This window comes from Puma concolor, chromosome E1 (genome assembly GCF_028749965.1).
Source record: "Puma concolor isolate L17-30 chromosome E1, mPumCon1.1.hap2, whole genome shotgun sequence".
Taxonomy (NCBI): Eukaryota; Metazoa; Chordata; class Mammalia; order Carnivora; family Felidae; genus Puma; species Puma concolor.
Window position 1 is genome coordinate 21,611,709 of NC_141680.1, and position 16,556 is coordinate 21,628,264.

Sequence of the window (16,556 nt, forward strand, 5' to 3'; positions counted from 1 at the left end):
AATCAAAGTCACTCAAAGCATGACTTTTTGTCATTGAATATTTTCTCAATCAATGGATATAAAAAGCATGATAGCGTTCATGTGGGGGTGATGTCTGAGAAGTATCTGGTTGTTAAAAAGGCATCCTCATACATCCAAAGGGTGGGAAACAGTGGTCTTGATCAGTGCTTCTCCCACTAGAACGTGAATCAGCCAGGGATCCTCTTACAATGCAGATTTGGGTTGGGCTCTGAGATTCTGCATTTCTGACAAGCTCCGAGGGGATACTGGTGCTGCTGGTTGGATGACCATCCTTTGGGTAGAAGAACTCACAGGACAACGCTGATGTGTTCACAGAACATACCAGACCCGTGGTGGTCTGGCCTCTGCCTCCCCGTCCAGCTCCTGGTCTCAGCCTTAGATCCAGCTACCCCAGGACACCTTGGGATGTTCTTGGCTTTGGCTCTGGATTTCCCTCCCTGTGTTTGGCCTCTCACCTGCTCATGACACAGCCCCTCTCTAACTCCCATACTCTGCCTAGCCACATCCCAAGCCTGGGATGGGGCCCAAAGGTCACCTTCTCTCTGAAACCTCTCCTGACATGCCCTTTTCCTCCCTTCCGGAATCCATCGTCTGCTCCTTCTATCTTAGGAGTTTATAGCATATCATGACATTTAATTGTTTGCATGCCCTCCAGATTGCAGAAGCCTGGCACTCCACAGGTACTGTATGTGAGCGCTGTTGGATCAATGCATTTCCATCCAGTACTTAATAGGACCCCTCGAGATAGTCCCTGGATTGTGAACTCCTTGAAAACCTGGACTGGGCTGTTCATCTGTATCCCTGAGGGTCTGGCACGTAGTAGGTAGTCTTGGAAATTTACGGAATAGGAGGACATGATCTCTGAAGTGAATGTGTTTAGTCTAGATTTTGCTCTCAGACCACTGCCTGCCTGGCTGGGACTTCTGATGTATGGTTTCGGCACAGCACTTAGCATGTGCATTAAGCAGGTCTTCTCAGAATGATAAAAGTCAGGCTTCTGGCTGCTTAATGGATGCTTGCCTCCAGTGGTACCTCTGACTTGTGACATCATTTCTCCTGAGTCCTTGGCACCTGTGGGAAGCCCCCCACTCCCACCCCATCCAGCGCAAAGGCCCACTCTGAGAGTGAGCCCAGAATCCCCTGGTTGCCGCACATCCCGGTGTTCCAGACTCTCAGGATTCAGGCTGGAGCCTGCACCTCTCCTTCTGGTAAGGTCCTCAGCACCAGGCACCGTGACAAGAGTGCTTCCTGGGAGCAGAGATGTCAGAGAAACCATAGCAACCATCTGCATCCACTCTCACTCTGTCCCATTTGTGATAGAAGATCGAAAATGTGCTACCCTTGATAGCTGCTTGGGCCTTCCAGCTATGCGGAGAGGTTATGATTATTTTACATTTAATTTTAATTTTTATCAAAGCAATAGATGTACATAATTTAAAAAGCCAAATGATACCGCAAGGCTTTTAATGAAAAAAAAAAAAAAGCAGCGGTTTGGGGCTCCCCCCTCCCCAACCCCTGGGCCCCAGTTTTCAGAGACAACTGCTTTCAACTGCTTGAGCTGTCTCTTCTCGTATTTACTTTCATCTTCCTGTGGTCATCAATTGCTTGAAAGACACTTCTTGGTTTTAAAAGCTTTTAGGTATTATCTACCAAATTAGGACGTAGACTTTTCCATGAGGGGGCCTGCTGTATTTCCTTTCCTTCCATCCTCCTGTAGAGTTATACGACATTTTGGCTAAGCCAGTCTCCAGCTTTTATGGAATTAGATAAATATTGTCCACACCCAGCCTTGTAGTATGTAATGATTTTGATCTTTTTCGTGTGAAACTCTCCTGTTTTGTTTTTTTTTTTTTTCTTTCTTTTTGTTGGTTGGTTGGTTTGGCTTGCTAAGTATCTACCGCAGAAATGGCAAAAGAGGAAAAAAATGTCAAACTCCTAGAAACAGAGGAGAAAAGTAGTTGCCAGGGCGTAGAGGTGGGGGAAATAGGCAGAGGTTGTTAAAAGGGTACAGACTTTCAAGATGAATAAGGTCAGAGGATGTAATGTATGACACTGACTGCAGTTGATGGAACTGTATTGGATAATTGAAATCTGCTAAGAGAGTAGAATGAAATGTTCTCACCAAAAAAGTATGTTTTATATGTTAATATATAATTTACATATTAATTATATAGTAAAACCTGGGTGTGTGAGCATAATTAGGTCCGGAAACATGCCTGTGATCCAAAGCAATCGTATACCCAAGTGAGTTTCAGGAACCATTGGTTCAGTTGTGATCATGTGACATGTGGCTCCACGCGCTACTTGCTTCGCAAGACATCGCTCATTTATCAAGTTACAGTGTATCAGAGATGTTTGCTCGTCTTGTGGAGCCCTCACAGAACGAGTTACTTGCAATCCAAGGTTTTACTGGCAGGACATACAAATATAATTTATATATTAATTATGATATGTGTACGATATCTGTATTTGGAATATATTTGAAACCAAACTCTACCCTCGTACTTCAGTTGTAGCTTGCTGGGTAGAGACTTCTATCGTAGAAAAGAAGGATTGATTTGTTTTTCCTTTCCAGAAACTTCTAAGGTTTTCTCTTTACCTCCGTTAGCCCGAATTTCTCAAGGGTGCATCTTGGTCTGGTTGTTTCTCTACTTATTCTAGGCAGGACTTGGTGTACTCTTCAGCTATGGAAAATCATGTGCTTTGGCCGGAACTTCTCTTACTTCTTTGCCAAGGTCCTCTTCTCCATTCTTTCCGGTTTGTTATTCTAGAACTCCTGGTAATAGCATGTTGGACTTCCTGGATTTACCCTCTCCTTGTCATATTTTTTCTTCCTCCCATTTTCCATCTGTTTGTCTGTTTGTTTTACTTTTCAGGACATTTCCTCAATTCCAACCCTTTTATTTTTTTTATTATTTTTTTTTAATGTAATCGTATTTTCATTTCCAGGAGTTAAAAAAAAAAGATGTTTCCTTCGCATGTTACTTTTTAATAGCATCCTATTTATTTTATTTTATTTTTATTTATTTATTTATTTATTTATTTAAAAAAAAATTTTTTTTTTCAAACGTTTATTTATTTTTGGGACAGAGAGAGACAGAGCATGAACGGGGGAGGGGCAGAGAGAGAGGGAGACACAGAATCGGAAACAGGCTCCAGGCTCTGAGCCATCAGCCCAGAGCCCGACACGGGGCTCGAACTCACGGACCGCGAGATCGTGACCTGGCTGAAGTCGGACGCTTAACCGACTGCACCACCCAGGCGCCCCAATAGCATCCTATTTAAATGGCTTGTGTTTATGGATGCAATATCTTCTCTCATCTCCTGAGAATTTTTTAAAAGTGGTTTGATGTTTCCTTCTGCTCCCTGCATTTATTTTGTATTTATTAAACACTTACATAGTCCCCAATATTTTTCAGGCACTTTTCAAAGTACTTCATACATATTAACTCATTTCAATCTTCCTAACAACCTTACAGAGTAGATAATAATACTTTTTTTTTTTTTTTAATAAAGTAGGCTTCATGTCCAGAATGGAGCCCAAAGTGTGGCTTGAACTGACGACCCTGAGATCAAGACCTGAGCTGAGATCAGTTAACTGACAGAGCCACCCAGATGCCCCCAATATTAGTCTTATTTTACAGGTAATGGAACCGAGGCTCAGAGAGGTTAAGTAACTTGCCCAAGGTCACCCCGCTGGGAAGTTGTATAGCTGGGATTTGAACCCAGGCTCTGCTCTGGCTCTAGACCTTGTGCCTTTAATCATTATCTGTATTTCCTCAAAGCTTCTTTCTTAATGTTTTCTTTTTTAATTTATTTTTGAAGGAGAGAGAGACAGAGCATAAGCGGGAGAGGGGCAGAAAGAGAGGGAGACACAGAATCCAAAGCAGGCTCCAGGCTCTGAGCTGTCAGCACAGAGCCTGACGTGGGGCTCGAACTCACAGACAGTGAGATCATGACCTGAGCCGAAGTCGGTCGCTTAACCGACTGAGCCACCCAGGCCCCCCTCAAAGCTTCTTTTTTGTTGGGCTGGTGTTGGTTCCTGTGTGTGGTTTCCCCCCAAAGCCTGGCTTTCTGGCTGTCCACTCCTAAGTACGAGGTACTTAAAACTGTAGTCATTCCTGGGTGTTGGAAGACTTACTAAGGGACTTCACTCTGGGGGGATCTAACCAGGACATCGTGTCCGGGGAGTCCTGACTGTCATTCTCCATGGATCTTCTCTCTTGAGTCTGTCAGTCTCTCCAGCGAGGGATTATAGTCCCAGACTTCTGTTTGGGGGGTGGTGGGATAGATTAGCGTGGCTGGGGGGGGGGGTCTCACTACTCAGTAGGCAGAACTTCACCTCATCTCCCTGGTTTCTGTAGGGTACTTTACCCATGTCTCAGCTTTGCCTGGTTTCCCCACGCCCGGCACCAGACTGTGTCATCTCGTCCTGTGCTGGGGTGGGGAGAGGCACTTGGCTAGCTGCTCTGGGCCATGGGCAAATATCTGAGAGACTTAACAGCTCCTTTTAAAGACTTTTAACTAATCCTCCTCGTCTTAGCTCCACCTCTCATCGCTGTCTTCAGCAGGGTCCGATGCCTCCCACTCCTGACCCTTCCTGGCTGTCCCGTGGTGACAGCTGTGTGGCTTTGGTCGGCTTCTCGGTGCAGACCCTTATCTCTCAGCCTTGTCTGTCACATGCCAAGTTAATCAGCATCCGCCTTCCATCTTCCAAAAACTTGCTGACGTTGACCGGTGTCTTGTCTCCCATCCTCTCTGTCATTGTGGGTTTATACTTAACAACAAAACAAAAAATCCATGATTCTCATTTAGGAGGAGTGTGTGGAGGGAGCCTCCAAAAACACTTATGTTCCGCCCACCATGTTCGACCAGGAATCCAGACTGTCAGCTTCTCCGAGGTTCCAGAGCTCAGCCGACATACCAGGAGCTGTTTTCACCATCAGGGAGAAGGGAGAGAGATGTTTGGTGCTGGTCTTTGGGATGTACACAGTCGCAGAACCAACAGAGGCCATTTTTCATCCATCTTCCATCGAATGCTTTTCAAACTGGGTTCCTTGGAGTCCTAGGGTTCCTCAGGAATGGCCATAGTAAGCATGGGACAATCACACTGAGGTTCCCCCCCATTTCCAGGGGAACCAGAGCTGCCCTACCTTTATCTGTTTCACATACTGGGGCTGTGCTAAAGCTTTTGTTCAATTCAAGGATTCTGCTATTGGGAAAAAAAAAGGGGGGGGGAATAGAAAAGAAGTTTAACAGACCTATCATTACACACCACTCCCTCTTCAGAGATGTCGCCTGAACCATTTTTCTTTCTCCCCCCTGAGCTGTTTTCATAGCAGTGCTTTTGGCAATCACATTTTTAACATTAAAGGCATGTCGTGAAAAGAGAATTGCTTTTCGGTTCATACGTGGGTTTTTAGCTTGGTTCAGCCACTTAATGAGATGTGTGTTCCTGGGAAGCTTGCTCAACCCCTCTGAGCCCCAGTGTCTTTATCTTTCAATGGGGATTGTAACACCTTGTTGGTAGGGTGGCTGAAAGCATTTGTGGGATAGAATGTTCATGGCCCATAGCAGCCACTCATTAATGCCAGTTTCTCTCTCGCCCCGGTTCCGTCGGTGTGCACAGTTATAGCATTTTTTCCCCCTCTCTCAGCAAATATATTAACAAATATTTATTGCCCTGGTAGACATCAGTGAGCCGGACAGTCCAAGACCCCTGACCTCTTGGACCATATGTTTTAGGGAAAGCGATACACAAGAAAAAAAAAAAAATCACATGGCGTATTTGAAGGTGACACATGTCATAGAGAAAAGGACAAGCAGAGCAGATAAAGAGGGGTGACGAGGGGGACGAGTTGGCGGGGTAGCCCTCATTGAGAGGGTGATATCTGAGCAAAGACGTGGCAGGGGTGAGGCAAGTAGCAATGTGGGTCTGAGCAAAGAGAATTCTATGCAGAGGGAGCAGAGAAGGCAGATGCCCTCAAGTAAGAGTGCTCCTGGAGTGTTCAAGGTGTCCTGGGGAAGCCAGTGTGGCCAGAGCCAAGGGACAAAGGGGACAGAGGAGGACAGATGAGGCTGGTGGTAGATAATAAGGAACCAGATATTTACCTCTATTAGGGCATAGACCCTCAAAATAATTCCTTTGCTCAAAAATATAATATCAGGTTCTTTCTTCTACCATGCTAAGATTGGGGGAAATCAAGTCAGATTATAGTCAATAAAAAGTGTATTTTGTAGGGGGTGAATGAACACTAGAAGGTGATGAGAAAGGGAGGGGCCCTATGTGGGGTCCTTCTAACTTTTGGGCATAGCTGTCTAGAACCTGAGTTCATTTGAGAACTCCCTGTACACGGATTCTGGTTTCCTCAGAGATAACCCATCCCCAACCCTTGCCATAGCCCTCCCTCCCCCAGCATGGCCATTCACAGGACTATCTCTTGGGAACTCCTTCCCTGGCTGCCATCCGCCCAGCTTTCTTGGGGCTCTTGGGCCCTTCTGTTAACTCCCTCTCCTGGCCACTGCTGATTGGTCCAGGCATGGGCACCCAAATGACCAATGGGTCAATGATTCCCTTCCTTGTTTTTTTTTGTTTTTTTTTTTTTTTTTTTTTTTTTTTTTTTTTTTAATAGGACCCTGGGGAGAGACTCAGAACGGTCTCATGCTGGTGATAGGATGTGTCAAATATAAAACTATCAGCAGGCATGGGTGAAAAAAAATATATGTGTGGAAAAGACCTGTCTGTAGTGAGAGAGAATAAAGCAACTCAGAAAGAAGAGAGGTGAGAGAAGGAGAGACTGGAGGGGGGCCCTAGCTCTTGGTTCCAGTTGTTTCTGACGCTGCATTCTTGTTCTCCTGCTGTTTGGTTGTTGAAGCTTGCCTTGGATTCTGGGGGCAATACAATTCCTTTTATGCCTAAGCTTGTTTGAATTTGGTTTCTCTCATGTGCAACCTAGATAACCCACTGCCTATTTCTTTTATCTTTGAAGTTACTCAGAGGCGTCTACACCAAGTTTCATTTTTAACAACCTCCCACCTGCCTTCAATTTAATTTCCTTTAGAAAATGCTGGCCATGAAATCTGCACTTCTACGGTCTAGGACAATTTTTCTGTCCCTTTTCTATTTTGTGAGTTCCTCCATGAAAAAGGTTTCCATGGTCAAAGGCATTTGGGAAATAAATGCTGTGTGCAATATTACTTTCTTGGAGATTCATGATGTAGTATATTAAAGAATTTCTTCAACGAATAAATGCATTTCACTTCATGTAAGCAGGGTGCCCAGATCCTTGTTTTTCTGTGACATGTAATATCTCCAATCCTGACATTCCAGAGGGTCCATGTGTGATGGATCTTCTTTTCTTTTCTTTCTTTTCTTTTCTTTTCTTTTCTTTTCTTTTCTTTTCTTTTCTTTTCTTTTCTTTCCTTCTTTCCTATAAAAACGTTTATTTTTGATAGAGAAAGAGCATGAGTGGTGGATGGGCAGAGAGAGAGGGGCGACAGAGGATCCGAAGCAGGCTCTGTGCTGACAGCAGTGAGGTTGATGCGGGGCTCAAACCCATGAATCGTGAGATCATGACCTGAGCTGAAGTCAGACAGCCAACCGACTGAGCCACCTAGGTGCTCCAAGCCTGCCTGCTTTAAAGTGGCATATTCCCAGGGTGCCCTGCAGAAAAATGTTTGGCCAAGAGGGCATCCTGGTGTGGGGGCATGATAAGCCTGGAGGAAAGGGCACTTTTGATAATTTTCATAGTCATCTCTATTCGCTAAGCATGAGCACATAAGGCTGGGTCCTCTCTAAGAGGGTGCCTTTTTCAAATTCAGTCAGACACCAAAGGGCCTTCCAGTCAGCCAGAATTATACCCAGAAGAATGGTTCCCTCACTGCTTCCTTAAATTTCTTTTTTAAAAAAAATTTATTATTCACTCTTGAGAGAGAAAGAGAGAGAGAAAGTGAGAGAGAGAGAGAGCGAGCAGGGGAGAGACAGAGAGAATCCCAGGCAGGCTCCATGCTATCAGTGCAAAGCCTGACTCAGGGCTGCAACTCACAAACTGTGAGATCACGACCTGAACTGAAATCAGGAGGTGGACACTTAACCGACTGAGCCGTCCAGGCGCCCCTACTTCCTAAAATTTCCGAGAGATGAAGCTGTCCACGTGGCAAGGCAAGGGTGTGGCAGAGGCTCTGCTTTGAGCAGATGAGACTCCCAGATGTTGAGTTGCTTCAGGACCCACCCACGTTATAGGGTTGGCGGGACTATTTGGAAGAGGCTCTGGTTCTGGGACGGTTTGGCAGTCCCCCCATGGTCATCATTATCACTCTTCTACTGTCTACAGTTTGCGGAAAGCTCTCATGTGCTTCCTTCAGCCATCCTGTGAAGTCCATGGGTTTATCTGTGTTATCGATCTCTATTTTACCAATGAGGAAACTGAGGCCCATTCACTCGTCTTCAGTCACATAGCTAGTAAAGAAAGGAAGAGCTGGGGATTTGGTCTCTCTAGCATCGCTTTCCTGTCCCACTACACTGCCTGTCATCAAGTTGTCTGCGGCTGCTCCCTCAACAGCCATATTTCAGTTCCTTTCTTCTCCATCCTCATTCAGATATCTCTGATAAAGACTTGGGAATTAAGAGGAGGTAAGAATGCCAAGGAAGCCAGATGGCATCTATGGGGCCACAGGGCTTGGGGGCGTCTAGCAGGCAGCCTCCCTCCTGAGGGCCATGGTGGGACTAGGCCTGCCCACATTCCTTTGGAGCAAAGACCAGGCAGCAAGGTGTGGCCATGCCTCCTCAGGTGGCCCCATGGACAAGCATCCCTCACCTGCCAGAGTCCATCCCTCATCCTTCAGCAGGTGTGTACCCTCACTCCTAATTCCATGAGACTCACTCCTCACCAGCCCAGGAAACAAGTGGCTTTGAGGCAACCAGAGTCTCCAACAGGTGCTCATTGCTCAATGACTTCTCAGCCCGAAACGAGGAAGCCTGGATGTAAGGATTCAGGCCACCGGTTCCTCACTCCCACGAGCCACATTTCAAATGCTCAAATGCTCAGTTGTGCCTACGGCATTGGACAGTGCAGCTAGAGGGCATTTCCACCGCTGCAGAAAATTCTTTGGGACAGCACCGATCAGTCTCTCCTCTGACCGGTTTCTGCCAGCCCTTGCCCTTGTTCTAATGCCCTCCTTCTTCATGAGCCTCCTTCCCCAGCCTCAGAGGCAGTTGTTTAAGTGAGAAGTGCCGGTGGATCACTAAGACATAGCTCAAGCTGCCGGCAGGAGTGAGGCTGTCCTCTTGTGCATTCTGTGTGCCAGGGTGGCTGCTCAATGAGAGGATAAGCCCCTGAAAGGCAGGGCATCTGGTGTCTTGTGTATCCCCGACCATGCCTTGCACGGTGTTAGGCACACAGCAGGTCCTCGATCACGTTTATGGTCCACCGGGGCTAACTGGTGGTCAAGGGGCTTGGGTCAGAGCAGCACTGGCCGGGCCGTGAATTTACTACATGATGTCCAGTACATCCATCACTTCCTGCCAGGCCTCAGTTCTCCCTCCACCAAGGCACAAGGGGATTGGCTGGAATACATGATCTCAGAGCTTTCCTGCTCTTTCCATCCATGGCTTTGGGAGACAGAGCACAGATTCCCTGGGGTAGGACCCCCCTGTGATTGGAGCCCATTTTATCAGCAGCCAGCACTCAGACCCAAGGCCAGACCCCACGGGGGGCTGTGCTGTGTGAAGATGTCTGTGACAGGTGCCTGGCATTGTGAGTGTGTGTGCATGTGTGTGTATGCCTGTGTGTATACATTTGCTTTTGCTCCCAAACCAAGGTCACAGGGCAGGAAATCCAACATTATTGTGCAAAGGCATAACTAACCTCTAGTCAGGCTGTGGGCGTGACGTCTCCAGGACTCATTTTTATTGCCCCCTTTCCCTCCTTTTCCACACGTGGCTCGATAAACAAATACGTTCTGGTGTCTGCAAGGCAGAACCTCTTCCTGGGGATCAAGACCCAGCTCCTAGGGCTCAGGGTTGTCTATAGATCCCCATGGTCACAGGACACAGGCTGGTCTCAGGGATGTTCTGGAAAGCTAGGCTCTGCTGGTCAGCTCTCAGGGATGCCAGAGCTCGGCACAAACGCAGACCTCCCTTTGTTTGCTGGAGGGCAGGGGTACTGAGTTTAGAAAATTGGATGGGTCCGAGTAAGCATCTCTTCGGCAAGCAGCAGATGACCTGGAGCCTGAGGTGAGCCACCAGAAGGCACTGCTGGGGTGACGTATGTGGGGGCCATTTTGCTTCTCAGTTGCTAGTGCGGGAGGGCCAGGGCCAACCACACCGTGAAGGAAGTGGCTGTGCTCACCTCTCCCCACAGGGCGTTTGGGCGATAGACACGGGAGGGAGAGAGTGGTGGTGGGGGCAGCTCGGAGTCTGCGGTGGGTCCTCCCCAGGGTAGGAAGCCCTGGCTGCCCTCAGAGGCCCAGAAGGCCCCAGGCACGGTGAGGGCCGGACCTCAGGATCGGGGGCCCAGGCTTTCGGAATCATGCGGTGAGGGTGGCAAGAGGTGGGGGCTGGGCTGCTTGGCCTCCACCCACCTCAGCTCCAATCTGAGGGCCCAGGGCCTCCTTCCTGCTGGAATCTTCTCTCTCCTCCTCCCTTCTATGGAGCCCTTCTCCAGGCCCATCCTTGACCCCTGCCCGCTCCTCCTTGTTATGCCCCGAACACAGCATTACTCTTATTTTGGGCCTAGTTTGCAGCCATGTCCCACTCGTGGGCACCTCTTCACTCTCTTCATCTGGGAGAGTTCTAGAAGCTGCCAGTGTCCTTAGACTTACTGGCTGCATCACACCAGTCTCTGCTTCTCTCACCTTCTTCTCTGTCTGACCTTCCTGTGCCACTCTTGTGAGGACCCACCTGTGTAATTCAGAGTAATCCCAAGACTCTGTTCAAATATATAATTTTTTTAATGTTTATTTATTTCTGAGAGGCAGAGAGACAGAACACGAGCTGGGCAAGGAGGGGCAGAGAGAGAGGGAGATGCAAAATCTGAGGCAGGCTCCAGGCTCTGAGTCATTAGCACAGAGCCCGATGCGGGGTTCGAACTCACGAACTGCAAGATCATGACCTGAGCCAAAGTCAGACACTCAACTGACAGAGACACCCATGTGCCCCCAAGACTCTGTACAAATGCCCAGGGGAATATGATGCTTTCCCTGAACATCCTCCCCTCAGGGGGAGGATGCTGTCTATGTAGCATGGGTACACTCGTGTCACATTGGACTGTAATTGTGTGTCTCCTCCTCAAGGTTGTGTGACCAAGGACCTGGTCTTTTTTTTACCTTAATGTCCTTTGTGCGAAGCCCGACACCGTATACATGGCTAATGAATAGTTTGCCGAATACATAAATGAATAAACATGTACATGAAATAGCTCTGGGGCCTGTACACATGCTCACCCCCCACCCCCAAGGGGCTCATGCAAGCATGTTGTCAGGCCCCTGAGTCCATGCCCTTTGGCTTTCCGACCCTACAAGCTCGTCCACCTTCCCCCAGTGGGAGGACCCTGCTCTCCTTTCTGCTGGGCCTCCCAGCTGGGTTGGGATAGTCAAGATGGCTGGAAGAGGAAGATGGCTGACCCATGTGTTCATGTCTTCCTCTTCCCTGAAATCAAGCCACCTGCCTGCCCAATCATATCTTCCTCCATGCCTCCTTCCCAACACCTGCCTCAGCCTCCCTGCCTTCCTTTTCCAGTGTTCCTGTCATCTGCCCCTCCCCCACCTACTGAAATCTGAGGAAACCCAGAGCATCACAGTCCATGCAGGGACATCTTTACCCTTCGCTAGTATGTTGTCACCCCCCCGCTCCCCGATAGACAGTAGTCCCTCAATATAGCCCACCTGAAGCAAACCAGTCTTTCAGAGTCCTGCACCCCTCCGCCATCACCCACAACCCGAGTCCCTGTGCCCAGCTCACCTGTCTCTCCCCAGATGGGCAGGTACTCATCTTGCTGAATGTCCAGCATGATCTCCAGCCCGTTGCCTGTCCCGCCCTTGACCGTGGTGAGCAGAGGTTTGCCATCCTCGCCTGAGTTAAACATGTAACACTTCCCATATTTTGTAAACACCTGGGGGAGAGATGAAAGGGAGAGAAGCACGTGAGTGACTTCAGACTAGAGATGGGTGAGACCCGAGAAGTGCAACATCAGGCCAGAGTCCCCACAGCCCGTCATGGTCAAGCCCTCTTGGGGACCGATGATTCCTCACTGTGGCTAATGGTCTGACTTTTGCCAAGTGGGATTCTGGCATCCAAGAACAAATCCAAGAACAAATCTGGATACCCTTTGATGTTTGTTGCCATGGGATCTTGTCTCTTCTCCCTCTGGGCACTACTCCCCCCGGGACACCGGATGGTCCTGTCCACTTCCAAATGTTGAATATCTGTAAGCCAATCTGCATCTCCAGCCCCAGGCTCTCTCCTGGGCTCCACACACACTGACCCCACTGCCCGAGGAGCATGACTTCAGGGGGACCCACGGTCCTCTGACACTCAGCGAGTCCCAGGGGAACAAACTTCCTCGGGTTCTCTGCCCCACCAGATGGGTCCCCTGCCCTCATGTCCCAGGGAATAGCATCGCCATGTGCCGAGAGGCTCAAGCCAGACCCTCAGGGTGGCTGTCCACTCTTCCTCTTCTTCACCCCCTTGTCCAGTTAGCCAGCAGGGCCTGGGCAAGGCTGTCTCTACGTCCAGCTTGCACTTTGCCTTCTCCCTACTGCATTGCCATAACTTAGGACCCAGCCATTGTTTGCTTGAGCTGCTGCCATTTCTTAGCTGGGCCCCTGGATTCCAGACCACCTTCTCCAGTCCATTCTCCAAGTTCACTGTGACTCATTCTTTCTGAAATGCAAGCCTCATCTTGTTAATCCTAGGCTTACAATCCATCGGGGCTCCCCAGCTCCCATAGGCTGAAAGCCAGGCCCTCCATACCCAGCCTTCTGTGATGCCCTCTGCCTACCCCATCCTACAGCTTCCCATCTGTGTCCATGGAAATCCATGAGCAGGGGAGCTCCGTGCATTTGGGGACTACACCTGCTTGTTAGCTGAGGTGTCTATCTCCAGTGCTTAGTACGGCACCTCACATGGGGGGTGTTCCAGATATATATGAATGAATGAATGAATGAATGAGTGAGTGAGTGGGTGGATGGAGCCAGATCAGATGACTTACAGCACCACTGGATGTGCCCTGCTGGTTCCTACACTGGTGGCTTTCTATTTGCTGCTTCTGCTGCCTGTAACTCCTCTCACCCCTCTTCCTGCCTGGATAGCCTCTAACAGTTGTCCAAGACTGGATTGATGTGTCTCCTCCTCCAGAAGCCTTTCTGAGCCCCTGGACCAAGTTGGGCTACTCCCCTTTTCACTGTTCCCCTCGCTCCTTCACCACGGCAGCTTATCACATGCCCCAAATAGTTGGTCTTATATCTCTTCTGAACTTCTGAACTTGACTCTGCCATTCACTTCTGAATCCAAGGGCTTAACAAATTGTCTGGCACACAGTAGGTGTTTGTACCGCTTTGGCTTGACGGATTACGTGATTACAAAGACGTGGTGTGATGGAGTGGGAAAGGCCCGGGGCAAGGGATGCAGAGATCTTTGTCCAAGTTTGATGTTGCCACTTATTAGTCATGTGACTATGGGTGAACCAAGTAAGCCCTCCAGGCCTCAACTTCTCCATCTATAGAATGGGATTATTAGTCATGTGACTATGGGTGAACCAAGTAAGCCCTCCAGGCCTCAACTTCTCCATCTATAAAATGGTAGTGCTTGTCCTTTCTTTAGCTACCCCTCAAGGTTCCTGAGAGGATCAGCCGAGGTAATACATGCAAACGTGCTTTGAAAACTCTAAAAGCTTTCTACAAATGCTATGGGTTATTATGCTTACATAACTGCTTTGGAACCTCGAGCTGAAGCCAAATTATATCTGGCAAAACTGGCTGGAAGGGAGCCAGGCCAACTGCACTGGGTCTCTGTGGCCACTGAGGTTTGGGCCCAGGCCCCTCCTTGGCCATGCTCCACTGCACTGTCCCCTCCTGCAGCATGGAGGCCAAGAGGCAGCTCTTTGGTTTCCCATCCTTCAGTGGGGGGGGGGGGGGGGGGCAGGTAAATAGCAGGGGTGGGTGCTGGAAGCTGCCTTTCTCATGCAGATCTTGAAGGCCTGATGAAAGGAAGGAAGAGAGGCCTCTACAGTGTGCCGGACACACTGTTAGTCACTCATCTGTGTTATCTCATTTAACTCTTGAAGCCATGACTCTGTGGGCATTGCTGCTCCCATTGTGCAGAGGAGGATACCAAGGCCCAGGGATGTTAAGTGACTCGTCTAAGTCACACAGCAAATAAATAGCGACGCTGAGACACAAACCCATGAGTGTCTTAACACATGCTCTTTCTGGATGTGCTCTCCTGGGTCTTGGTCCCTGGGACCTTTCTGAGCCATATACTGTTTCTCTGCCTTGCTTTTTCCATCAGCCAGTCAATAGTCACATGCATGCGCTCCTACTATGTGCAAGAATTAGGAGGATTGCCGAGAAGTACAAGCCCGGCTTCCAGAGACCACATTTTCGTCACCATCCAAAATGTCTCTGAGTCCCTGACTAGCTGCGCTATTTCAGGACAGCCAAACCCTTCTGCTTCATGGTGGGGGAGAACAACTGGAACTGGATTTTTAAAAAAATAAAATAAAATAAACCCTGAGCTTTATCATGTAGAGCAACTGCACTTGGCTAACGAATTTGTCCCCTGGAGACATGTTCTCGGGGACCACTGCAATGAACGGATGAGAGAATTTTATAGTTGGTGCATCTTTTGCAAGGGGTTGAACACATCTGGAGTGACTTCTGGGTGCTCTAATAGAGTTTTTCTCTGTAGATCCACTAAATATGCTTGTTGCGTCCAAAATTAATTATACTATTAATTGCTTATCTATCTAAGGAGATTTGTAAGGAAAAGTACATTTCATCTTCGCACCAAATTACTGCAAATTCCAACCACCCCACCCCCCACCCCACCTCCACTTGGAACTTGGACTCCAGAATATTGGGCTGAGGTTAGAATGTGATGCCTCCTCCTAGAGTCGACGGTGATCCCGGCCCAGTGTCTGAGATCCCAGATGCGCTGGGTGGGGGCTGTTGATAAAGGGCATGGACCCTCCGTGAGCTCCCGAGGGTGATGACAAGGCACGAGAACTCCGAGGGGCCTTACAGACCATCTCGCCCACCCAACTTACTTCACAGGGGAGGAGACGCAGACCTGGGAGAGAGGAAGCAATTTGCCTGAGGCTGCGCAGTGAGGCCGTGTCTGTTTGGGACCAGACTCCTGGTTCAGTCTGCACTTCCTTTACTCCAGTCTCCCTCAGCTTCTCCACTTACAACAGGAGAGGGAGGCTCTAAGGGATTGCTACCTTCAGCTGATCATTGACAAGAGTGCCTGATCTGCGGCGGGCACTGGGCTGGCACCATGGAAGCCTCATGCATTAAGGTCTTCCCATGTAGAGGAGGGAGCAGACAGATCTTTGTGATAGAGACTCACTCCCCATCCGTGGCTGTCCCCTTGCCGGGCCTGGTACTTGTCCTAGGCCCAGGTGGTGGCTCCTGCAGGGAAGTGTGGTCAGCGTGGTGGTGACCAGAGAGGCGGGACGCTGGTGGGTGACCACTCCATGTCTGAGAGATGGCCAGGTTCTTTCTCAAGTCAGGATCACCATAAAGAGGCCTGGGGCACCTGGGCGGCTCAGTTGGTTAAGCATCTGACTTCGGCTCAGGTCATGATCTCACAGTTTGTGGGTTTGAGCCCCGCATAGGCCTCTGTGCTGACAGTTCAGAGCCTGCTTGGGATCGTCTCTTTCTCCCTCTCTCTCTGCCCTTCTGCTGCCCTCTCTCTCTCTCTCTAAAAAGTAAATAAATAAACCTAAAGAAAAAAAAGAGGCCTAACCCCCTTCTGCATCTTCCTGGTGCACTTAGGATAAGTCCCCAAATCGTCACGGGGCCCTGTATGGTTCAGCCCCGTCTCTAGTCCTCCCTTCTCTCACGTGCTTCGAGCACACCGGCCTCTTTAGTTCCTGGAACGTACAATAAGCTCTTCCCCCCGTAGGCCCCTTCCACAGGCTGTTTCCTCCACCTACCATGTTCTTCGAATACCCTCCGTCTACCTTCCTGTGATTGCTTCCCCAGAGGCCTCGCTTGAGCACCCACCACCCCTGCTCCCGGCTTCCATTTCAGTTGGGACATCCTATCTTACGACCTCATACCTCCTGTTTCTTCCTTTACAGTGCGTATCAGAGTGTGCAACTAGATGGTTGTTCACGTGATCGTCCGTTGGGCACATCTTCCGCCAGACTGTAAGCTCTCAGAGGGCAGGGACTGGGTCCGTCTGGATGAACGAATGAAGGGGCTAAGGTACTACCAACCCATACCCCCTTGCCCTCCCCTGGGAGGTGGCCTTCGGGGCCGGCCAGCCTTGCTGACTCTGGCTGGAGCTGGGCCTGACCGCGTATCCCCCCCCC

At 49.2% G+C, this 16,556-nt stretch overlaps 1 protein-coding gene across 2 annotated transcripts in view; it reads right to left on the reverse strand.

The window, feature by feature from the left end:
• Window positions 1–16,556, reverse strand: part of ASIC2 (acid sensing ion channel subunit 2) — a 1,013,600-nt gene that overhangs the window by 74,540 nt on the left and 922,504 nt on the right. For both annotated transcript variants that reach the window (XM_086686618.1, XM_086686616.1), the window contains exon 2: window positions 11,981–12,131. In XM_086686618.1, the coding sequence (XP_086542744.1) occupies window positions 11,981–12,131 (151 nt within the window). The remainder of the gene's footprint in view (window positions 1–11,980; window positions 12,132–16,556) is intronic.